General features: G+C 30.1%; 1 protein-coding gene across 1 annotated transcript in view; it reads left to right on the top strand.

Moving 5' to 3' along the window:
• Window positions 1-26,629, top strand: part of dve (SATB1_N and homeodomain domain-containing protein dve) — a 121,822-nt gene that overhangs the window by 68,216 nt on the left and 26,977 nt on the right. Inside the window, exon 3 of the mRNA XM_031974968.2 lies at window positions 25,465-25,607. Within this exon, the coding sequence (XP_031830828.1) occupies window positions 25,465-25,607 (143 nt within the window). The remainder of the gene's footprint in view (window positions 1-25,464; window positions 25,608-26,629) is intronic.

A 26,629-nucleotide genomic window follows, 5' to 3' on the forward strand; every position in this document is an offset into this window, starting at 1 on the left:
TAATAATTCTTTATTTTTTCAAATAAACATGTAATTCTTCTTTGTTTTGCTTTGGTTTTTCATTAAAATATACCCTAGGTACATTTGTCCTGCATTTTACGAATATACGATTTTATTGCACGCGAGACGAGAGATTTTTCAAACTAAATTCCACAGTTAATAGATTAATGAAAGTAAACTAATTTCTGACTTCCACAGTAAAACTTCCACACATAGAAATTGTTCCTAAAGTACCCTTCGGTATACTACAGAATAACCGACGTTCAATATTACGTGAATGACATCACTTGAAAAATGCAATCTTACAACCTCATCAGAAGACAAAATATCCTTCTGAAGTTTTAACGAATCCGCGTTAATACGAAAAATGAAACTCGGTCCCCTAGGGGCCCCCGATCTTGCTTAAGCGATTATTTTTCTATAACAATCGCGGAAGGAGAAAGTTCAGGGTTCCTCTGCATATTCGATCGCCTTTGATCTTACGTCGGAGCGTGCGGGGCTCCTATCGATTTCCTTAAATATTTCAGATCGTCCGAGCAAGTGGAATAGCTAAATCCAGAGTGTTCCTCGACCGATGGGGGTTTAAGTTTTGCTGAAACCCTCGTGGATTAGGAGCGCTCGTGTTGCGCGTATATCCGTGTTTTAAGGACGCGTGCAAGCCTCTGTATATAGCTGGCCTTCTTGTGTGTGTATCCTGATTTGTGCCGGTCTCTCTGCGCGTGTATGCAAACCCTTATGGCTTAAGCTAAGGCTAAGGCCGAGGCTCTCCCGCGGGATTACTACGTCATTCTGCAGGACTCTCCGGTCGCCGGAAGGATCAGCTCTCTTCCTTCTGAGGATTTCGCAGAAGACTCCATCCTGTTTCTAAATCAGGTTGTCAGTCGCGGGGTGAATCATTTCGCGTTGTTTAGCGTACTTCGCGGTCTCGAAGGACTCCTTTGCGATCGAAACATTTGGCTTTCGTGATTTGCAGAGGGCTATCGAGATAACAGATGGCAAACGAATTGTCGTAAATGGTACTATGATTGAATTGATGAGATTAGAAGCTGTGTGAATACAAATTTGGTAATTTATGTAAGGTAGAAAACGACGATTTTTGTTATAAAATCACTAATTTAGATATATTTGACTAATTCATACATATTACAATCGAATTGTCATAAACGATACTATAATTGAATTGATGAAATCAGAATCTGTATAAATAAACATTTAGTAATTTTTCAAGGATAAGAAAGAGCAATTTTTCTTATACAATTAATAAAATCATTGTTTTCATTATTTCTTACATAATACAGTCATTATTTTTAACAGAAGTGAGTATTGCAAATTTTGTTGGAATTTTGATGACCAATATTGTTTTTGGACTGAATGATTCTAACACAATTGAAAAGAAAAAAACTGTTCAACCAAAACTATGAATGCTATAAACCAAAACGAAAAATAGTAAAGTATGCATATATAAAAAAATATAATAGAACAGTTAGGCCTACCCAGAAGGAATATTAGAAGAATAATGAATGCTGTTGTTTGTTTATTCAGTATAAAATAGAACAGTGTTTAATTCTCTCATAATTGTGAAAAATTATGTAGCACGCTAACGTACACGCATTGAAACATTTTTATTACTACAGACAAAGAAGATAACGATACGAATTGCTAAAAAATTACCTGTATATTTAGGGATAATTAAACACATCTGTAAATAGTTGTTTAGTTTTTGTTCTATACTTTGTAAGGAAATAAACACTTTATTTATGTAAAACGATCACAATTATTGTATTTGTATTTGTATTTGTCTTTTCCACGTTGAATAAGTGAATAATTGTTATGCCAAAAGCTTGATTTGTTTAATCAAATTCTCTTTAACTGCGATAATTATAATTAAATTCAATAGTAACTGAACGTTTATTTGATCATTGTCTTCTAAAATAACATATCTTTAATTTGAAATGTTTATTTATATTCTGCATGTTTTGTGTTTCCTTTTTCCTTTTAAATCTCATACCGTTAATGTTCTCCACCTACTTTACAATTTGTTATTCTGCATTTAACATATTTCAACATACATATATATCTACGGGAACTTGATTTTCCACTTCGGTACTCATAAGATCCCAGATAGATTTTATGATCTTATCTATTCACCCTTTCATCACTTTTGAATGTATTATACGAAACATCATATTATCTCTTGGTCTTTATTTTCTTAATTATGCGATTAAGTGCTTGTTACATATTCTATATACCAATTTTTTCGGTTAGTTGCTATTTATACTTAACATTCATTACTTTTGAACAATGAAATATTTATGAAGAAGATATTTTATGTGCACATAAAACTCTGTTTCAAACATTTTGATCTAATTAAGAAACGTTTTTCAGAACATAATGATGGAGATCTAGTTTATTTATGAACTTATTTATCACTAATTCTGACAGAGACTTTCTGAACATGTTTGTCAGTTTAATAAGTATTTTTCTTTAATCATTTTGTTTTCTGTTTACTAAAGGTTAACACGCATTATTTGGTTAAGAATTTTCTATATTTCTACATTATAGTCATTAGAAGTCATTGCAGATGGTTTTTAATTCTGAATTTGAATTTTAAAAATGTTGTACTACCAAATGTTCTGATGTAGTCACTTTAAGATCAGCTTTTAATTTTGAAACTTTACAACTACAGTTATTGTAATTTAAAGTAATTATCACTATTTGTTAAATAATAACTTCATTAAATATTGGTGAAGTTTGAGTAATCAATTATCATAATTTGCTTACAATAAAAAAGAAGTGAAACGGGTTTGATTAAAAAGCCCTATTTCTTATAAAATTAATGATTGCAATAATACCTAAGAACTAAGCTAAATGTTCATTTACACCTATTCTCCATTAATAAGAATAAATTACAACTAATTCCGCCGCCAAAGTTTTCTCAAAAATATATTATCCATAATGGCAGTACACTGATTTAATTTATTCAAGACGAAAATCCAAAGAATTTTAATAAAAGCCCAAAAAATTAAACATTCCTGCTAAAAACGTTTACAAAACAAATTCATTCAATAACTGGCAAGTAAGAAATAAAACTTAACAAATAATATTAAAAATTCTATTCTGTGTACACAGACACGAATTTCATTATTTCAAATAATTAATTTATCTCGTTATAATAAACATCTTTTCATTCAATTACTCATTAGAACAAAAATTTATTTTACTACGCCCAACACTGTAAACATACACACGAGCATCATTATATATAACGAAGAGAAAATCAATTCTCCGGCGTCTATAGTGATTTTCTAAGCAAGAATTAAACGAGCCGCCAATCTCGTGTTTCCTGGGCCGTCGAAGACACCGGATGTTCATCGTGAGTGACAGGCAGAGCAACGATAAGAAGTTTCCCGATATTATTCTTCCGGATCCGAGGAATAATCCATCCATCGGCTGCCGGTAATAGACGACCAGAACCTGTCCTTGGCGCTACCTAAATCATCCCCCAATGAGATGGCGCTTACAATAACTCGTTACCGAAAATCCAAATTAAGCTCCTTAGTTGAGAAATTTACGAGACATTCGCCCCCTTCTTCCACCCCCACGCTGTCTTACGGAGCCTCGTTCCTTTTCTCTCGTTCGGGACGCAGTTTACCGAAGTAATTTTAATCTTTTGGGCACAGTGCGTGCACACAACGTCAGTTACCATCCCCGCCGACCAGCCCGCCTGCCTCTGGAACTAGGGAATCCGCGTAGCTACGTGGAAGTGTTGGAAAACAAACCCTCTGTTTGTGACGTGTGCTTAAATGTGTGATCGACCGCCTATACTATACGCGCCTGTATATACACGCACGTGTGTACCTACCTACGTGTATGTACGTGTGTATAAGAGGACACAGGGAAGAGAACGACGCCCTTCTCTTATTCTCCGTCTTGTATAAGAGCTTACTCTCTAAGCGTCTTAGGGCAAGTTTTCACCCTTGCTTCCATTCAACGAGAATACATACTTCAAGAGAACGATCCCCGACTATCGAGCAGAACGCGTTTTCCGAAGTTCGAATGTGGCGGGCAGAACGTAGGCGCCCGCATTTAGGCAATAGTTAAATAAAACGGGATGTCATGATGAGAACTATAAACAGATAGTAATGAATCGCGAGAAGAATCTTTCTGTGGCTAGTGTTATGGAGATCAGCGAAATTTGAGGGTGGAAAGGATTAACCATATCTTTTTCGTAAGTGGAATTTTTGATTTGGAATAAGTACACTTACATTACAGTTCAAAAGTTTCAGTTCCTGTCCATTGTTCACAGTTTCTGGAACAAAGTGAAGTAGAAAAGTCTTGTATTCAAAAGAACTGTCAGTGTCTTTTTATATATTATCATTTTAACTACTCTTTATTTGAGTAAACGATAATATTTCATTATTTTTTATTATCCAATTCGAATATCACTAGCGGTTATTCGGTTTACGAAGTATTTTCCTTTTGGATTCATTTGATTGCCCTGTATGTATCATAATAGAAATCATCAGTAGTCAATCAGCTTTTAGTGTCAAAAAAAAGCATTATGAAAATCGATATGAATTTAGTGAAATCAATTTTAAACAATTTCAAACAAGACAGACATAATTATAATCATATTTCTATAGTCACTATGATAATTACAAATATTACGTAGAAGGCCGAGTACTTAGATTTATTTTCTTTAACTAAAAGATTCAAATTTTTTCTTTTATTTTTCTCAAAGAAATTCTCAAAAGTGACATGGAGATCAGCGAAGTTTGAGAGATGGAAGGTATTAACCATACCTTTTTTGTGGGTGGAATTCTTGATTTGGAATAAGGTTCAAACTTGAAGACTTCAAACTAAAAGTAAAAGGGGATATTTTTTGTTGTTAACGTTAATATTGTGGTTGAATTTTTTAACTTGTGTTTATTTATTTTATTTGTATGAAATGCATCTGTTTTATTATATCCTTATTGTGGAAAGGTAATATAATGAAATTAATATAATAATATGATAAAATAGTTTCTTGAATTTTCATTCTTTTGAGTTCGTTGTAGGCCTTAATGAATAATGAAAGCAGGTCATGACTCGTATCTTACGATCTAACGCCTAAGAAACGTTAATAATAATTTTTCTTTTCAATATTCTTCTTTTACATATTTTAAATATTTTTTCTAATTTGTTTAAGTACATGGTTATACTAAATATATAGCTTAATTTATAAAAAGAAAGAGTAATTAGATAACGAAAGTTTACGATTGTAACTCTAAATTGTTTCAACCTGTTAAGTGAAACAATTTATTAACGATTAGTACTTCTAACTGCCCTGAATTGATGTGTATCCATCATGAAACTATATGTAGGTAGGTATATATGGATCAACCCTGGATCTAGCAAACGGAAACGAAAACGTAACAGGGTGACATTAGGTCACTATTGAACTATATCAGAATTTTCATTATACATATTTTTAATGTAAGTTTTCAATTTAAAGCAGTACTTAATAGTATTCACAATACATAGAGAAAATGAATGTATTGTAAAAATATAAATATTTTGTGTATATATATTTTTTTATTTATATTTATCACATATATGAAACATTATTTTGCTTGATTCCACGTTGCTTATGTTATACCTATGTATGTATTTAATTGAAACATTTACATATTTGTTGTTACACGTAAGACGTATTAGCTAAACGAGAATTATTACGTAGGTATCTAATACCTTATATGCATGCGATGTAATCTATATTCAGAGGACTATATTACTGTTAATCATTCGTTGGATAAGAAAATAATTTAATGCTATTAATATAGTTATTAAATTACTTGGATAGTAATTTACAATTAATTTTCTTCAGAATCGCTAATAGAACATTTTTGTTGCAATTAACATTCGTTGTAATTGATTGGCGATCGAGTATTTCGCACAAAAATATATCGATGTACGCGTAACGTGTGAAAACTACAAATTACATTGAAAATGAAATAGCATATACGAGCAAAGCAGTCAGATATAGGTGAGTACTTACTGAATAACAATGAGAATGATAATATTTATTAGACTTAATCTCATCATCACAGTCAGATAGTTGAGATTTATTTTTCTTTTAGTAACATAATTGCAAGCTTTTCAACCTATTTCACGCTCGTCTTAGCGTGATACTTTAAACGATTATGCTTAAAAAGAGAAACATGTTCATTTGTATTTCTGTGGCCTTCACTTTATTAGTAAAGCCAAGAAAATATATTATCGATTGTGCCTATTTATTTGACCTATATAAATAAGATAAATAATATATAAATACCTATATAAGTTAGATATTATTTAATTATTTATTAGATATTTGAATTTTTATACCTGTAACTTGTTTACAAATATTGTTTACTTCCTCTAATATAAATGGTTTTTAAGAAGGGCATAATTGGTTAGAAAATTACATTATGACTTTAATTGATATTTACTGTCAGTGCAAACGATGTCTACTAAACGGACATGTTAATCTAAATTTATAATGCAGAAGTTTGCATTATAAATGTATTTTCAATTCAAACTTTCCATAAATTCTTTATGGGAAAGTGTATTATATAAATAGTATAGTATATACAATTTTTTATAAATACATTGTAATATATAACGAAAGTTTGTACAAGATTCTATCATGAAAGGTTAATTTGTAAAAATTTTAATATAATTGAAATTATTTTATTCATTAGAAATGTCATTATCCTGAGCATAAAAGACTTATACAGTTTATTATATTTTCTGTTTTATTGCATTATACTGCTCATTTGATACATTAATGATGCAACTAAGAAACTAGGTATTATATCTTATTATTATTTTCTATAATTAACATCATAATATTGCAAACTGTAATTTATTGAATTATCAAAAACCTTTGTATCAACGACTCAAGAACGGATAATCTCGAGTTTTCCCGTAATTCTAGAGAATGAGCGATAATGAGCCATAAATTCATGAACATGCGCAATCTAGTCATCAATTTTTATTTTAATAACTTTTATGTTTCTAAGAATGATTACTATGTATTACGGAATATTTATGTTAGACTTTAAATGTCTCTGATAAATATATCTAATTGGAAATTTTTCGCTTCTGCAGTGGATTACGTTCCACTCTGTATAAATACGATATTATTCTTTTTATAGCGTTATCTGTTTGCTTTTAATCATAAATTTTATAACATAAAACAGCTTCTGACTTAGTACTTACGTATTTATTACGTATACACATTTCGCACTCAAAAAGTTTCTAGTAAATGTAAATAAGAAAACAGTAAATTGAATTAAATGGTTTATTTTTCCATATGTATATTCTATTTAACCTAGATACTAATATGCCATAAAACAAATTACAACAAGTTTATACACACATTAATTGATTATAAATACACTATTCTGCTCACAAATAATAACCCTTTCCTGGAAACTTTTAGAATGTCTTCCATACAACTAATAATTCTGAAATATTTAGACTAAACAAAATTACATAAACAGAAGACAGTAAACTCATTTTGAACGTATATTCGTATAAACAACCTTGCTTTATATTCTAATTGAATACACGTTTATATGTAAGTATTTTCAGTGATTAATATGTAGTATGTTTTTCTTTATTTTATGTAATTTCAAATTTCGATGCGAAAGTGTATTGTGATATAAATATGATCGTTTGAAACTTCACCCTTGTAATACTAATACAATTAAAATATTTTTCATATGATTATTCTCCAATCTACAATCTATACATTCATTTCTACATGAAAAAGTAAATTAAAAATATATAACAAAATATTTTCATTTTATCTTTCGTTTTATAAAGACTAATTGATTAACTTAAATTTCTGTTTTAAACAAAATCAAATTTTAACTTATTTTGCCATGATTTTTATAAGAACGCATGTAGGACCAGATACACTTTTTTTAACACCAGAACTACTATTCTAATCAAAATGACTGGTTTCGATTTCTTTGTTTCGCAATTATTGATATCTTCAAAGCATAGAACATTCAGTATTATTTTGAAAATAAATAGTTCCACTTAAATGCTATAATAAACGTTTGATAAAGAAACGAGAATAATCTATTGTTGCAATTTTATGGGGATTACATATTAGTCGTATTAAATGCTCGATAGTTCTAATGTTAACTAGATTTAACATTAAAAGTTATTTAGTATGTTTAACTAGATTAAAAAATGGATTTTCCTTAGAAATGAGATTCTATGAATGAAAATATGTAATTCATAAACTTTTATATATTTTCTATGTACTTTTGCCAGCTTTCCGGTTATACCGCCGGTTACAGGACATCCTGTATTTAAACTCAAAGATAAAACTGACCTCATATGAAATTCACCATGATTATCGCGAAATCACTTTCTTATCGGATACGCAAAATGTTTCGCGACATTATCATATTGGAAAATCCACCTGAATCGTATGCAGATTACAACAATATATATAATTATGTAACTGTATACAGAATCGTTGTTGATATTTTTCTCTGACTTACGAGGAACAGTTGGTTATATGTGATTGAATAAATGAGGTCATTCATCGAGATAATTTTTATATTTCCTCCGCAGAAGGTTATTATAGTTTTCACTCATATCCTCGACAGTAGAAATAAATGCTATCTAACTATCCATATGGTTAGGTAAATCTGATAAAAGTGGTCTCAATTTTATTCCTATTTTTATAAATATTATACAATATTCATTCTAATATTCTGTAGAAGTAAATGTCTGCTGATGGAGTTTATATCGTGTAATATTCTAATTAATTAAAATAAGAATTCGTAGCATTGTAATAATACAAGGGGACGAAACTATTCGTATTATCTAATTTATTAATCAACACATAGGCTTTCATGTTTGTTGCAGTCTTGGTAAATAAATTATATATGTATCCTTTTAGTATAACATAACTTAGTCATTCATATACTTTCATTATCATTAATGTCAGCAAATCACGCGATGTAAACTTCAATACTTTTCCATTTTCTACATTGAATATTAGTCTAAATGTTATAAAAAATATTTTATAATACAAAATTATTTAAAATAATTTCATTTATTTTCTACTGATATAACTGCCCATATAATAATTTCCTCATTGTACAGAAACGTTCATTTAACATTAATCATACGTAAAATGACTGGATTTAGAAGTCCACGTTTTCTTTCGTTCATTTAACTTTATGTCAATTCCTATATTATCCAATTAATCAGTTTTTCAATTTCTGCTTTTCCTTTGTTTCTGTTTTTATTGCAAACAATTTAATATCTAACTTGTTTATCGTTTCTTTTGTAGCCAGTTATTTGACTGGTTATACTAGGAAAAGTTCCGGTACCGTTAGTGTTAACATAAAAATGAATGTGTTTGTTTGTTTACTATGATAGCGATTGAATATTACGTTATTTCGTATTTAGTAACAAGCTAGGAGGGTTTAGTTATCCGTTAACATTCTTTCTAAGTATTGTCTGTTTTTATATTTTATTTCACTGATGCACATTGTACTATATTATTTTTTAATACATATACGTGTAATTCCTTTAAACAACACGTTTATAACAATTCTGCATTTATTATAATCCCGTAAACGCCAAAGTAAGTCTTTTATTATTAAACCGTTGATGTTTTTATGACTTCGAATATTGTTAAACTGATTTCGAATGATTACCAAGGCATTAAGCAGCAGACAATTTTATTTGTGAGAGACTTTTAAATTATTTTAAAAGCAACGACAACATTTGTTTAGTCTTCAACGAAAGGATCATTTATAAATCCATAAGATTAGTAGCTTATTTATAGTATACAATTATGTAAAATGATTTTCTCGGCTATCTACACTCAGTTCGGTGACTATAAGATTACATATAATTTTGCCACAGTTAATAAGTAAAAAGTCTAGCCTTCATCGAATGTATCTTATTTTGTAGTTCACGACAGAAAGGTGTAAAACAGGTACTAATACACCAGAGTTAAAGTAAAGAATGCTGCATAATTTTCCTCCATTTAACCTGTTAACTGTGGAATTTAATTTCAGAAATTTCTGATAATCTTCGCAATGATATGAAATACTGAAGTTTGTACTCGTCGAACGCAGAACAAATGCACGTAGGGTATATTTTAATGAAAAACCAAACCAAAACGAAGAAGAATTACATGTTTATCTGAAAAAATAAAGAATTTATCGTTGAAGGAATTAGTACCATTTGACATGCTATTTTCCAGATATCTGTTCAACCTTATATTTATATTTAACAAGCTTGAGTACACTTGAAGTTACAGAAGTAACTGCAAATCAATATATTTATAATCGAGATTGACATTTTAGACACGTGTTATTCAGTTTCAATGAAATGTACATATACATTATTCTCGTATGTACCCCTAGCACGATACGTACAGAAAATTCAAAATATTTGTTACCTGCTGAATACAAAATTGTAATTATGAATGTATAACACTAAACTTATCATAACTGGTCAAATGATCAGTTTTAAAATGTAACTAAAAATCCTGCATTTTCTTTCGTCCATTTAACTTTATAGTAATTCTTATATTACCCAATTAATCGGTTGTTAAAATTTGGCTTTCTTTTTGTTTCTGTTTTCACGAAGGAAAATTTTACGTCCAACGCAGTTAACAGGTTAACCTTACATATTCCCGTCCAAGGTTATTTAAGTGAACAGTGCTGTGTTCGAAGCTACAGCTGAAATACTAACAGAATTCTAACGGCAGAAATGGAAATCAGCCGGAGTTGAAGGTTCCACGTGTTTTCGCAGACGGTATTGAGATGTGTTTTTCAACACGATGCGTGATCCCGTCTCTAAGAATCGGCTAACACTTAGATTTAGAAGGTTTCGTCGCGTGGCTGGTGATCTTATAAGCTACACTAGCTGTGAGGTTATCTCATTACGTCTTATCTGGTGCTTTCGCCCCAACGCGAGCTTAGCGGTGCCGTAGAGCTTAAATCGCACGCAAGCTCACGGACACAGCCTTTGCCTGCACGCAAATGGAGCACGCCCGATGCGAAACGAAACTTCTAATACTACACGTTGTAAACTTTATGAAGAATCACCCCGATAAACCTTCCTCGTTCGAATAAATCGGGGTTATGCGAAAAGAGTGTGAATGCGCGTACGTTTAGGGGTTGGCGAAGTAACTCTGATCATGCATGTCTGAATGCGTCAAACAAAATAAGTCAAGTGGAAGGTTGAAGATACTTAATTAGCACGAGAACTATCATCCCGTCAAACTGACGGGTTTTATTTTGCAAGTATTGATATTTTCGAAGTATGGAATAATAGAAATGATTTTGGGAATAAATAGTTTCAGCTAAATACTGTAACAAATGTCTGGAGAAATCTAACAGAAATCTCTTGTTACAATCGTTATAAGGATTACGTATATAATAAATGGTCCTTACATAAATTATGTGAGTGCCTTTATTGAGATTTTAATTGATTTATATTTTAAGCTATGCATTACTGTGTATCTAGATAATAATTTCTCAGAAAAGCATTTGTGTTTTTTCCAAAATCGCAGTAGAAGAAATTGGAAATGAGCAATGTTGATTCATCTGATCTAGTGTTAATTCTGTTCAATTGGATGAGAAGTACTTTGTGTTCTTTCAAAGAAAAATTAAATTAAGAATTTGTTCATTAATCCTAGAAAAGCTAAAGGGATTTCTTGAGTTTAGTAGTTACAAATACAATATTTGTATCGTTCGGAGTATTTAAATTATTTATTGCTGTATGAGTATTAAATAGAGATATTTAAGACTCCTTTTAAGTTTAACAAAAACATCATTTTTCCAAATATCCATAAAAAATAAATGATTGTGTATGCAGATAAATTGCTTAATCTCAAGTGGACTTTCATTTTTCACATTCGTAATAAGAAATGTACAATAAAATTGTATGCCATCATCTATTAAAAATATATATATATATATATTTCGAAAAAACTGTGTAAAGTCTGTAGAAAGTCTAATTAAAAATACAACTTAAAATATATTTTGTCTAATTACAATTAAATAATAAATTATCCATTGTAATTAAAGATACTCTTAAAAATCATTGAATCCATTAAATAAAGTGTTAATGAAGTAGGAATTTGAACAAGAAAATTACATTTTCGAAATAAAATTAATAGCTTAATGAAAAAAAATTGAAATCATAGCACGGATAGGAAAACAGAGACACTAGATGGGAAAACAGAGAAGGAGAGAGGACGGGTGTAACAGATAAAATGTTCGAAAGAGTTGGCCGTTTATCTGTAAAAGCCGGCATCCGCCGAATCAGCCTCAGATACCAATACCACCCACACTTTCCTTCTGGTGTACGCGCTTAGGCTAACTTCCGAAAGCCGTTGGCTTCCAGGGATTGCTAGTTCCGTCACGCGCCAAGAGACATGTTTTAATTTTACGCTTGAAATTCAGGTACTTGTTCTATGTAATAGAAAATATTTTATTTCGTCACTTCACAAACGTAATTTCTTTACAAAGTTATGCTTACTATAAATATACTTTGTCAAATTTAATTTTATGCATTCAGAATGAAAACTTTACTATTAATTCTGATCATTTGTGTCGGGATTTTAAATTATACTTTTATTGAAAACCAAATGCAGTATTTGATAATACATTTAAACAATATATTAGAACTGTAAGATATGTAAAATATGAATGTAACACGGTCACAAAATTGTTTCCAGAACTACAAACAAGATACGACGTATTAAATACTTATTCTAATTTCATTATCTAGGTTCATAGAATTTAGTGTGGTTTAAAAAGGTTAACTATAATCTTTCCAATGGACAATTTATTTTAAATAGCATCTTATGAACAATGTACTTAGACTTTCCCTTTTTAATCCACTATAAGAATAAATTTGTTCAAGAATACTTTTAATATTCTTATTAAATTAATTCAAGAATAAGTTTTCTAATGCCAGTTATAAATTAATAAAATGTATAAATTAATTCAAGAATAAATTTAATAATGCCGGTTATTTTTTTTCAACCGTGTTATTTAGAAGCTGTTAATGAAAATATCAATGAAGTATTCTGTCAGATTGTGTATTTAAGAATAATTACGATTTTGTATAGACAATCGAACATTAATGGTGGCATATTAAAATTCCGTGCAATGGATACACCATTAAAAGAGACATTTATAACAAAATATTGACGCACAAGGCTTCTGGTAAAATTTAAAAAAGTATGAACATCTAAAAATTCTCTGAAATTAACATATTTCCATTAATGTAAATGCATCACATAAACGCATTTACTCGAATTCAAATTCTAAATTTAATAAACCACTTATAATCGCTTGCATAATTCAGAAATGTTGAGAAATTCTTGGTCATTCATCATAAATTCCACAAAATATAGATTGGAAAAACGAATTCTAATAGCCTTGTTCTTTAGTCGAGGCTTCAGGGCGCAGCTTGATTCGATTTCGAGAGATTAGACGAAGTCGTCTTGGATTACCGAGTCACCAAGACGAAGGGGAAACCTTAGGATCAAAGTCCCGGTCGCGCTGCGACTTATCTGCATAGCGTTCCTCTTCCGGTTGTCGAACGTTAGATTAGGTGTAAATTTTTATTTTTACTTTCAAGTTGGGCGTATATCGTCGCTCTTCCGCGCAGGAAATCCAACCGAGTAGGATGTTTCTATGAATTGATACTGGTGCTTAAAGATTTCAAGTGAAGCGTTATATGCGCTAAGATTTCATTTGGGAAACATTTATAGGAATTTTGTAATATTGAGATACTAGTTGAAATAAAATTTATGATTCACTTACTTACTTTTCACACGAAACAATTTCTTTTCACAGGAGAATGTATGTTATCTGACCTTACCATTATAAAATAACAGTGACATTGAAATAATAGTCAAATATGTCAAATGAAAGTATTTAAAATTAAATTACCTGAGCTTATCGTTACAAAATAACAGTGAAATTGAAATAATAAGATACTTTCGTATGACTAAACTATATTTAATACATAACGATATTTAAAATTGTACACTGCATAAAAATCTAGTGCGAAATTTATAGATGTCACGTATAAAACTAATAGTTGAGGACGAAGAATGTAAACTTATTTGATACATAATGAAATGCTAATTAATGAATTTATTTATCGTATACTTATGTGAACCGATACATTACAAAGTATTCGTAACAATTGCCCACGATAATACGGAGAAATACTTCTACATCAGTGCAAAAAAGGATTTAGCTAACTTTCATTGTAACAAAGTGGGAGAAATGTTCTATTTATCGTTACATCTAAACGGTTTTCCTGTTAGTGATTTAGAAAGATTCTCGGTAATCTGACACCGCGTGTAATTATCCTTTAACAGAAAGTAGCAGTCAAAGAGATGGAAAAAGAAATGTTCAGTAAAGATTTCTCGTCTCATTCACCGGCAACCCCAAGCGCACTTAAAGAACCCATTATCACAGCCGCACGAAGAGGGTGATCACAGAGTGTCGAAAAATATGTTCCAACTTTTTATCTTGTATCTGCACTGCCGACTTGGCAATGGGTGCAGGGAACACTCCGTTAATTTATCGGGCAGGGAGTTCGTTAACTGTGTAAAGTATATTCAGAAAGAATTTCCGTGTGACTGATGGTTTCATTTAACACTGATTAAATTATAGGTCATTTTTACTGCATCTAAAATACTTGAAATTAATTTTATTAATATAAAAAATCTGTGTGCACGACGTATTTAAAAAAATTGTAATAGGTAGTAATTACTTTATTAACAAATAATAATTTTCTGTGATAAACACTTTGCATAACACTTAGATTCGGTTATTCAAAGCATAAGCATTTACTTGCGCTAAGAATCTCTTAACCTCTTTGTTTATAATACACTTATCAAATCATCAAATTGTACAATTTCACATAATCTGTATAATTATTAGTATTACTATTGTATTATTTTATTATTATTACAAGTATTATTATTATACACAACTGATGTTTCGTACAATTTTTTAGATGAGTTTATCCTGTATATCATTAAGAAGCTTATTTTTAAAATAAACTAAAATATTTGCTGCAAATACTTTACTTTTTATATTTCGATATAAATATAGGAAAATATAAAACTACGTATTCTTAGTACATTCAGATTGCATCGATAATATTAAGACAAAATGGTATAACTCGCATTATTAGTAAATCTGAATTCTGATCTAAACTAAAATCTTATTCTGAGTCAAAAGGAAGACCTACCAAAATAATTTTCCTAAGAACAAGAGTATAATATCAGCAATGTAAACAATTAAAGAAAGATACTTACAATTCGAATTTTAAGCGGCAATACTTCAAAGAAATAATTGTAAAAAATTCTTTTTATAATTATACAAACATTCCTTCTCAATGTAAAAGTAATTAAAAAACGTCAGAATGATACAAGAATATATTTACTGGTCATGAGTCGAAAATGTAGTGGATTTCATAAACGAAAGAAATCTATCAAGAGAAACTCAGTTTCACTTCTTCAAGGGTTGTCCTTCGGATGAATCTTATCTGACAGCGAGAACTGTCAAAGAGGAACCGTTCTGACGCTTCCGTCGTACTTCCTTCACAGCGTAAACGGGGAGATAACCAGAAGACCGATAGGGCCAGCACCAGAAATGAGAAATGTCTTTGCGGTTGTACAGATTAAAGATTTTGCGGATGAGTGGCTGACATTTTTCTTCTCTTTTTCTTTTAATTTACCAATGTCGATGAAAATGTGTTTATCGACGTTTTAGCAATATGTATGCACTTACAATATACATACATTTAATATACATATTTCGTAAAGTTTATAAAGTTTTTTATTATTCCGAAAGTCTAACTTGTAGAAATTTTTAAAAGTTCAATAAATCAAAGATTCATAATAGTAAGACACGCTTGTTTATCGTTATCTCTCACGAATATCCTATATAGATATACTATATAATATACAGTGTGTCTCACTTACAATCTGATCAATTAAAACATGTTCAGCTTTACCAATAGAAGTTTTATATCGTAGTTTTATAGTGTATATATACATTTTTTATATTTACAATTAAAATATAATTGGGTTAATAGTTATCCAGATGGTATTTTAGTCAAATTTTTGTATTATTGCCAGATGTACAATTTGAAACTAAGTAGAGTTCCATTAGTCATCTTTTCTTATTTTAACACTAGAACTACCAGATAGGTCTATATGATCAATTCCTGGTTTATTTTTTTATAATTAGTGAAAAGACATAGATACTTTCTTGAGAAATTAATAAAGAAGCTAATTTAGTAGTACCTAAACAGGGATATAAGTCAATTGGAATCTTAATGACTGCACGCTTACAAATCTATAAAGAAAGTTTAATAGTTGGCTTAGGTACTCGACAGTTTTAGTGTCAAATAACAACAGAAATAATACAGATGTTCAACTTAAATAGATTGATCTGTAAGTACATGTAACTTTATAATTGTACAAGTATGAATATAGTGAACCTTTTGCACTTAAAAGCTTTTTCACTATAAATAATTATCATTTTTAATAAAATATCGCCGACATTTCTTATAACTAGCAGAAAGTAAATGGCGTCTAGGAGATGTTTTTCGAATGCAAAAGGATAAAAATAAGATTAAAAAAAGGGAATATTTAAATTTACAGGATTTACTTAATTTTAATAACTGTTTATACATATATGTTAAATTGACCAATAAAATTTTGCAGTTATTAATTTTCTACTTTTTAGCATACAGATTTCTGAATATAGATTTTTACTTTTACAAGACGCTTTTCTATTTTTGGGTGATGTCAACATCAAATTCATTCTTATTAAAATAAAGGAAGTGAAGGAAACCAAAATTTTAATGAACAGTATGAAATATATGAAAGTATAATTATTATTGAAATGCACACAAGGGAAATATCTCACATTAATGAAATAAAGATATTGTTTTAATGTAATAACGTTACCAATAATATCGAAATTGTAAAAACAGAAAATACAATTGATTTCATCATTGTTAGTCAAAAACTACAATAATTACATAAAATACCGATGAATTCTTCAACTATTTAGCATTCACGTAATGTATTATGTTACATATTTACAGATTACCATCCCTCCCCCTTCGGCTAATGAAGTGAACCAACATATTTTTATGACATTCCGGCACAGGAAGTCAAGACTTGGAAAATAAAACTTAAAAATCACACAGTTCTCTAAAACTATTCATAAGATATAAAAATTACAATCTTTTCTAAATGTTTCCATTTTTTTCAATTCAAATAATGATGGAGAACAATATTTATACTGCAATCTACTGCATCCACATTTAAAGGAGAAATTTGTGCTATTTTGTAACATTTAAAAATAATAGAGGATGACTAAATTGAAAAGTCAATTATTTACGCTGACCTCTTAAATGCAATTCTAGTGGTTAAGAATAGAGATATTTCAAACCCGCTAATCAAATTAATCCGGAAGTACTTTACAAAATTGGAAAATAATAGTAACCGTAGTAGTGTCGTATAGCAATGTATGAAATACTGATAATAGGTAGAAGAATGAAAAAAGCATACAAAAACTTCAACAGAAAATGTATATATATTCATATATATATATATATATATATATACATTAAATATATATTCACATCCGTTGCCGGAAGTACAGGAATCACAGGAATCATAATATTCACAAAAAGAAAAGAAGCCTAACAATCAAAATAAACGCAAGACTTCATTAACACTAGAACTACTGAGCATTTAATACGATTGATATGTAATCCTTATAAAAATTGTAATAATAGATTATTTTCAGTTTCTTCAGACAGTCATTATAGTATTCAAGTGAAACTATTTATTTTCAAAATCATTTCGAATATTCAATGCTTTTAAGGTATCAATCATTGCGAAATAAGGAAATCGAAACCAGTCATTTTGGTAAGGTTGTTCTAACGTTAGATCGAAGTAAAATTCTTGCTCTAACAAGGTGAGGCCCAGACATAAAAATCTGTTTTTGAATGAAATCCTCTGCATATCAATCCCCATGGCTTTTTTGACATTGGTCCTCCGTTTTCGAAAAAACTGAGTTTTAAGTTTGTATGTTACTATAAGACAATTACAAGAAGCCTACTACAACAAAGTGTCCTAGCAGCAGTAATAGCATTTCATGTTATGACGCTGGAGATCGTAAGTTCCGAATCTCCATGCTTGGAATTCTTTTTCCCTCCGCTTTTCTTTGTTTTCCATTGAATTATAATCTCTAAATAACTTTTCTTTGATTACAAGAATATTATCTGTGGTGTTATTACAGTAACATACAAACTTAAAACTCAGTTTTTTCGAAAACGGAGGGCCATTGTCGAAAAAGCCATGAGGGTTCTACATTTCTAGATATATACCATACATGCATAAGGTTTCATTCAAGAACAGATTTTTACGTCTGCCCTCTCTTTATCAGATTAATGCCTTATTTCATTTTACAATATAAAATAAATCTAATTATCTGAAAATCGTCCAATGCTAATTTATCGTTATTGTTATGTGTAAGAAGATCAAAGTAACAAAGAATTCCGACAGATTCGAACTTAGTGGGAGAAGAATCAAAGTATAGCGGCGGGTCAACGAAGGGATCTTTGCGCATCAAGGAAGGTCGCTAATAAACAGACCGCATAATACGGCTTCCTGTGGCCAAATCTGCGAAGTAAAAGCCTGCCTTGAACCAGCTGATCCCGGTACAGAGACGATGCCAGGACGGGCCACCTTAATGAAAACTATACGTCTCTGGATTAAGGTGGGCACTGGTCAGCCTTCGGTCTTCCTAGGCACCGACCTGTCTTACGCAACCGTGGGGGTGGATTCTATGGTGACCAGCGTATTAGATGGAAGTTTAGGGCATTAATACCTAATATTGTGCCACCGACAGTAAATCCTTTGTTGGTCATCTTGATGGAGACTTAGCACCTTACATCGCCAAGCATCGATAACGACCTTTAACAGTTTACGGTATAACGTATAAACCCCTTTGATACACGCACAGTCGAGATTAGATAATATTCTAATACGTAAATACTGATGATCATATTTAAGAATATGATTACCTTTGTAGCTTTCTGTAATTTCTTATGAACCATCTTACGTACTTGAAACGGATAATTTCAAATTAAAGTATTGTGTACATTTCTTATCAATCTGATAATACATTTGATAAGTTAACACCAATATTACCGAGCAATTGAATTGACTTTTAGAAATTCTTCTACAGACACTCCAAGAATGCATCTATTAAGACTTGAATTGATTTACAATTCAGTTTGCGTATTGCTAAATGGAATTCTTTAATAATTTCTCAGAGAAACATCGGTCATCTTTTTAATGATAGCAAAAAGAAGAAATCAGGTAGTTTCAGTTTTAAATAATGTTTTAAATTTCTGATAGATTCGTCATTTTTTAAGAAATTTATTTTCTTGTGGATAGATTTTTTTGTAGATAGATATTCGAATTATCGAAGATGAATTTCGTACTAGTTATACGTTTATTGTTCTTTTTTTGTTTCAATAATCATTGTTGTGTCTTTACCGTGATCTGAATTAAGAGAATAGTGATTGTGCAAGTAGTAAGGCATCGATGTGTGATTACTTTAAAGCTATGTATTTTTAAAGAAATATAATTTGATACTTAAGAATGTTTTTATTTCAAATAAAAACTCTGATATATGTTATATTAAATTTTATAAAAAAAGTTGTTTCATCTAAAGCTCAGTTGATAATTTGATTTTGGTTTCTGTTAATGATATTACTAAGGAATAGTAATTAGTAACAATCTCTACTAACAAAAAGACTTTATATATCCACAGTTGTAAATGCTTATAGACTTAGTTAACAATAACCACAAGTGGAGGTACTATGAACAAGTTTAAATTTGTTTTACTAAACAATTTCTCTGAGGATGCTGTATTTAATGTAGGTTTTTCGTCGTTATTGTGTTTATTTACACAATTCATTTTTAAAATTTAATTAATTTTTATAATACATTTCTCTGAATATTTCTTGAGAGGAAGAATTAAGAAAAAGCTGTAAGTCAAATTTTCTGCACATAATGATTATTATTCAACGGCAAGGGAATTGGATGTAACTGAAATGAAAGAAGATAACCTTATAAATTCATTAAATTGAATGAAAGCATATTCGATTATTGATAATAACCATTTTCATTCATTTTGCTAATTTAAGTATGACAGAAGAAAATTTCTTAATATGTCTTATAGTAATTGTTCTTCTTTTCAAAATTTAATAAAATATTCGTTTAACCCCTTGCCCTACGATATAGTATCAAACTCGTACTTAAAATTTTAAACTAAATTTAACAAATCTAAATGTTATTTACTTTTCTTAATTAAAGTTTCTTTTTCTAATAAATTATTAACATTAACACTAAAACTACCAGATGGGTTAAAATGACCAATTCCTTATATTTTCTTTTTGTAATTATCAAAAAGATGGCAGCTGTTTCTCTCAGAAATGATTAAAAACGTTAATTTAACGATACCCAAACTGAATCTTAAATCGATGAAAGTCTCAACAGATGCACTCTGCAAGTGTTTGTAGAAGGGTTTCAAAAAGTCGATCTAACTCCTCGGTAGTTTTGATGTTAAATTACTTCTATCAAGTACATGTGAAAGAAATCATAAGGCAGGGGGTTAAGTCTCATTGTATAGCTGATCTGAATTTACCACAAAGGTGGAGACATTTTAATTTCAACGTATTGGGTAAAGAGGCACGGTTTAAGCCGTTTAGTGACGCATTCTCGAAGTAACCACCGGATTCGTAGGTCGCCGAGTGGTTCGACGAAACAGATAACGTTTTGTTTTCCGGCAGGAGAGACCGAGGTTTTCGGGTAATAAGTATTACCTTGTATACCGAATAGAATCGGTGAAAGCAAGTTTACCCTCCTTCTTCTTCTTTCCTTGCTTCCTCTCGTTCTCCATTTCCTCGGTTTCGCAGAAGTCTGGGATTATGACCTGGAGTGGGATAGACTCCGGGACTTAAGTCAGGGTTACACAAGGATCGCAGCTATTGTGCCATCGCCCAGCTCTTATTGTCTCGGGATAGACGAGTGGATCTGCATATGCTTAGCGCGGGAGTTAGACTTCTCTCAACGATCTTCAGCCTCACGAATCATCTGGACCCTCGAATTCAAATCCTGAAATGCGAAAGCGCGCGGCCATTGTCAGTCGAATCTACAAAGCCGGAACTGGCTTGATTCTTCGTGCGGCGTTAGGATATGAGTCGGTGTCGCGTTCTGTTTCCTTTGCTTCTGCTTTATTGATCTTGTATCATTATAATTTGATGTATGCCATTCTTATATTTTACCATCTTTATTTTGAATAGTCCAATAATTGTTCAAATAATACGCATAATAATTATTAATCTTTAACCTGTTAACTGTGGAATTTAGTTTTAGAAGTCTTTCATTGTGCACGCAACTAAATTATACAATAACGTGTATATTTGTTGAACGAAGGGCAAATACACCTGTAATATATTTTAACGAAGAACTAAAGCAAAATAAAGAAGAATTATGTTTCTCTAAGAAAATAAATGATTCATCGTTAAAAGAATTAATACCATTTTGAGTTTTTTAAGGTGACCTGTGTACTCGTCAAACACAGTTAACTGGTTAGGGGACCAATGCTGTAGTAGCGCAGACCGAGCGAATCGGATCAGTTCAGATTTAAGAAGGAAAACCCTATAGATAAAACGGAGAATGAAAATTATTTTTTATAAATTTATTCGTATTTATTTATTTCTATTCGTCGAAATTCTGGGGTGAATAGGATCATACAGAAATCTAAAAAGATTCGAACATGTCGCATGGTAGTTTTACTTATAACATTGAATGCTACGTATATTCCGACAGAAGATCATTTTATTATTTCCATCGTTGTTATTGTCATTACATTCTCATTTAACGTTAGATGGTAAGTCGATGCCTTTTAGTTAATTCATTTTCGTTTTTCATCTGTAGGATAAGTTGGAGAGAAATGGCGCATTCTTTAGTTAAGAACTATTACATTATAAACATGATTAATGCTTGACAAAACAAAATATATTTATGAAGACCGACGCTTCTGAATTGCTTGAATAGAATTACAATATGCAAAATGACTGCTGTCGACTAAAAGTATTTAATAACATAAATAAGTTACCAATAGTGTAATGTAAATATTCTGATGCCAAATAATTAATAATTGTTGCTATTTACCTTCGCTACGATTTTGCTAAGATTCTCGTGGCGCTTAACATGTTAAATAGGCCTGCCTACAAGACTCAGTATACCACTAAAAATATTTGAAAATATAGATATTTGACAATCTTAATGAGATTGGGCTATCTCACTAGGAATTACCTTATATTCTATACCAAGCGATAAGCTTTCAAATACTTTGAATCGTTAAGGATTAATGTAATATTGTTTGAAATCATTTAACTGTAGTATACTTATTCAAATATATAATTACTATTATTATTACTATTCTATTCGCATGATACTATGTTTATACAACTGTAGGGTACTTGAAATATTGTGTACAAGTTATTTTCTGTGAAACCACAATAGGTATCAAATTCTTTTAACCTTTCAGCGACGACGTTTAATTTCCAGTTTCTTTCAATTCCTTCAAATTCTTCTTTCTCCATTACAGATGTTACCCTACTTTGTTGATAGTTTATATTTCCCAATATTTTTTCTAGATTTCACTATTAAATTATATATTTCATTATATACGTACTTCAATCCTAAAGAGTATAACAAAAATAATAGTTAACTAATTAAAAGAAATAAAAACATTGTACACAGTATCAGAGATAATACTTTACATTGACATTGTCCTTGAAGTCTTCAACTATGAATGAGAAACCGATTATTTAGTGTGCAATACATTTTTTCGCAGCGATTGCTGGCAGGAGAAAGCAGTTTTTAAATTGTTTTTCTAGTGTAATGGTTTATTAATTTTTTTTTCTTTTGATATCTCCAGTTGAATTGAATGTCCTTTGCTTGAAGCATCTTTCACGCAATTAAATAGTTATGACGAAGAATTAAGTTCACTTTTCACAATAAGTACATTTAGAGATAAGTGATTTAAGTGAAACGTAATGGCGGAATTAGTTTAGGCATGTTGTTGTTACTGACCGAGCCACGAGTTGAGGTGGAGCGTGCGGCCGAATCCCCTTACCCCTCTTCACTTTTGAGCCACAGGCCGACTGGGTTCACGTCAGTAACACACTGTACCTTTATTATACGATGTGATTGTAGCCATATCCTTCTAGCATTCCTCTTGGAAAATATTTCATTCGGCATGAAAGTGAAAGAAATGGTTTTTGTATAGTAGTATCTCAGTACATTATATTTCATCCACTGTGTACAATCGAAAGTATATATGAGCAAATCGTATAAGAAAAACAAAAAGCATAGAGCCATAGATTACTTTAAAATCTAACTGAATGGTACGTAATAGTAACTGAAGTTAAATTAAAAAAAAATTCAAACATATACTATTTGATATTTTAATGAAAGTGCTTTAAAGTACTATTTGACTGGACGTACTGTTACATTCGTTTATCTATCATATTTTTTAGCTGTAATGTGTTCTTGTTTTATAAAATCCTTGCCGCCAAACAGTAGATATTTATAATCGTTCATAATAATTAAACTGCGGATTTTTATGTAAACATAAACTTTTATAAAGTAGTCTAGAAAAAGTCAATAACTTTTTACAAATATTATAAATGAATTAATGAATAAAATCTGTAGTATAATAATTATATTTATTCTTTCAATAATTACATGCATTCTACAGTTCATGAGAACTTATTTCATAAAATCAGATCCTTGAAGTGATGATATTTATGATTCATGGAGATGTTTTCAAGATATACTGTTTTTTTCTGGTAGTGGCATTTCTGAAATCTGTGCAGTTCTATTTTCATAGACGTAGCACTATATGTCCTGTAATTGAATCACTGTTCGTGTAGTATGTCTAAATCCAGTTCTTTCCTTTTTCATTTCATTCATTTTTTTTTATAGAAACAGGTAATTTGAAATCTAAAGATCATTTTTCAGTATTATAAGGAATCATAAAATACAGAGAAATAAAAAATAGTACAAACAAATTATAGATAAACAATATTTACTTTTTCCATATATGTATACAAAATAAATAGTTATAAAATATAAATTGTACAAATACTTTCATAACTGTCCTATCTAAGTCTATTTTTATTATCATATCTGATTATAATGGGACTATTGAAATTTAACATATGTAATTGTCGCTTTAAACGAGTCATGAGTAGAGAAGTTGGACGAGAAATCATGAATTTAAATAGATACAATTACAACTGTTAAACAGTTAATTTCCATGTTGATACTATATTATTAGTTAATAATTATAATATTAGCATATATTTACATGTACGTGTATGCCTACTTCACATTTACTTTCTGTCCAGAGATTAAAATATTTTATTTCATTTATACGATATACCTATTAATCAATTCGAACTATATCATTCTAAAACATCGGCTATAAAAGTGGTATTTAAAAACGATGAATTTCAAGTGTTAATATAAAAATTCCTTTATCAATACTAATTTTACGGAACGAGTCAATTTGACACGTATTGAATTTTATAAATATTACTTACTAAATGTTTATGTCGATTTTGATTAATCGAAAGATGTAAATATGTGACTTAACACGTTATTCATCAGAAAGTTATTAACACTAGAACTACCGAGCATTCAATACGATTGATATGTAATCCGTATAAAAATTGTAACAATAGATTATTTTCAGTTTCTTCAGACATTCATTATAGTATTCAAATAAAATTGTTTATTTTTAAAATCATTGCGAATATTCAATGCTTTTAAGGTATCAGCCATTGCGAAACAAGAAAACCAGAACCAGTCATTTTGACTGTTATGGTGATTCTAGTGTTAATAGGCTTTTCATAAAATCATAGTTTTATATTTAGAAAACGGTATAATAATTTTCATTGACTAATAGTACTTAAATAATAATTAAATTATTTTAGTCAATACGACTTTCTAATCCAGGATTGTAATTACTATTGTTATTAAAACTTTGATTAAGAAGTTCTTAAACATTGATTATTAATCTTGAATAAACTGTTTAATAATTGCCAGTAGATGATGTGTTAATTGTCTATTTTGAAGCCTCTAATTCCCAAGATCTAAATGAACGAACATTAATTTTTCTGGGGACAATACAATAAAGTAGACAAATTAATGTCCGTAAACCTAGAGTTAAAAACGTATTGAACATGTTAGTGAAACATTAAATAACTAACGGATATAATTGGAATACACAATTTTGGTTGCAGGGAAGAATATTCCAGTGCATTGTGTGGTCGAAACGATTCACAACATCGTGGAGAGTCATGTGAGCAACTCACGTGAGAACTGGCGGAGACCTCAAGTAGAAACGGACTCGTACGTGATCATCCCTGTGGCCATGCCTTTCCAAGTAAATCAATTTGATTTCTTTATAAATAAGCGATCAACTTTTAAAACACTGTATTCATTTTAATGATAGCTATTACTCATAGATATGAAAATTAACCGGTTCGTCCCTGAATATATTCTTTTAACACTTAACGAACGGGTCACGTAGATTTACATATTCTCATTCTAACTTAATGTTTTCCAAAACCCCGTACCAGTAACAAATAGTAAACATAAAAATAAATATTTTCTCAAAATTGTATTAATAGCGATACTAATTTAATAAATTAGCAATAATTTAAATATATGCATACAGGTTTATGTCATTTTTTTAAACATTCGGGGGACTGGAGAAAGATAGATAAGAAGCCACTAGTTCGTTAAGTGTTAATATGAATTTTCTGTAAAAGACATACAGCTGTGCACTAATCAATCAACACACGTATACTGACAGCTGATTAGCACTTAAGCTGTTAGTTATAAGTGAAGATCCCAATGTAGTACAATTTTCCTTTATCTAGGAATTTTTTAGGTTTTCAGTAATTCAAAATGTTTGTGGTACCTATGTGTACCATTTGGGAAGAAGGGTTAAAGTAGTTACTATTAATTATTCACTCTTTGTCAGCTGTCATTTTACCACATTGTAATTGACATAAAAAAGAGGCAATATACATCAAAATAAATAGATACTCAATTTGTCTATTTTTCATGATATATTCTAAAAATTAAGAAATGTATCTCTTCATTATTTAAATAATTTATCATTTGATCAATTTATCACCAAGCAACAAATCAAGTTGAGAAAAGAAGAATAAGATTCAATAATTATTAACTATAAATGTGATGTGACATGCTTAATTTATTTGGTATTTTTGAAAAAGTATTTAATTTGATTTATGGCATTAAAATAAATTATATACTCGTATATAAATGGTACAAAATTACCAAATTTGATAATTTTGCTTGATCGTAACTACTTGGTTGGAAACTTATTCACCGGGAACTCTTAACGCTGCGAAACATATGAATCGTTTATTTTAAATA

This window comes from Nomia melanderi, chromosome 12 (assembly GCF_051020985.1).
Source record: "Nomia melanderi isolate GNS246 chromosome 12, iyNomMela1, whole genome shotgun sequence".
NCBI classification, from domain to species: Eukaryota; Metazoa; Arthropoda; class Insecta; order Hymenoptera; family Halictidae; genus Nomia; species Nomia melanderi.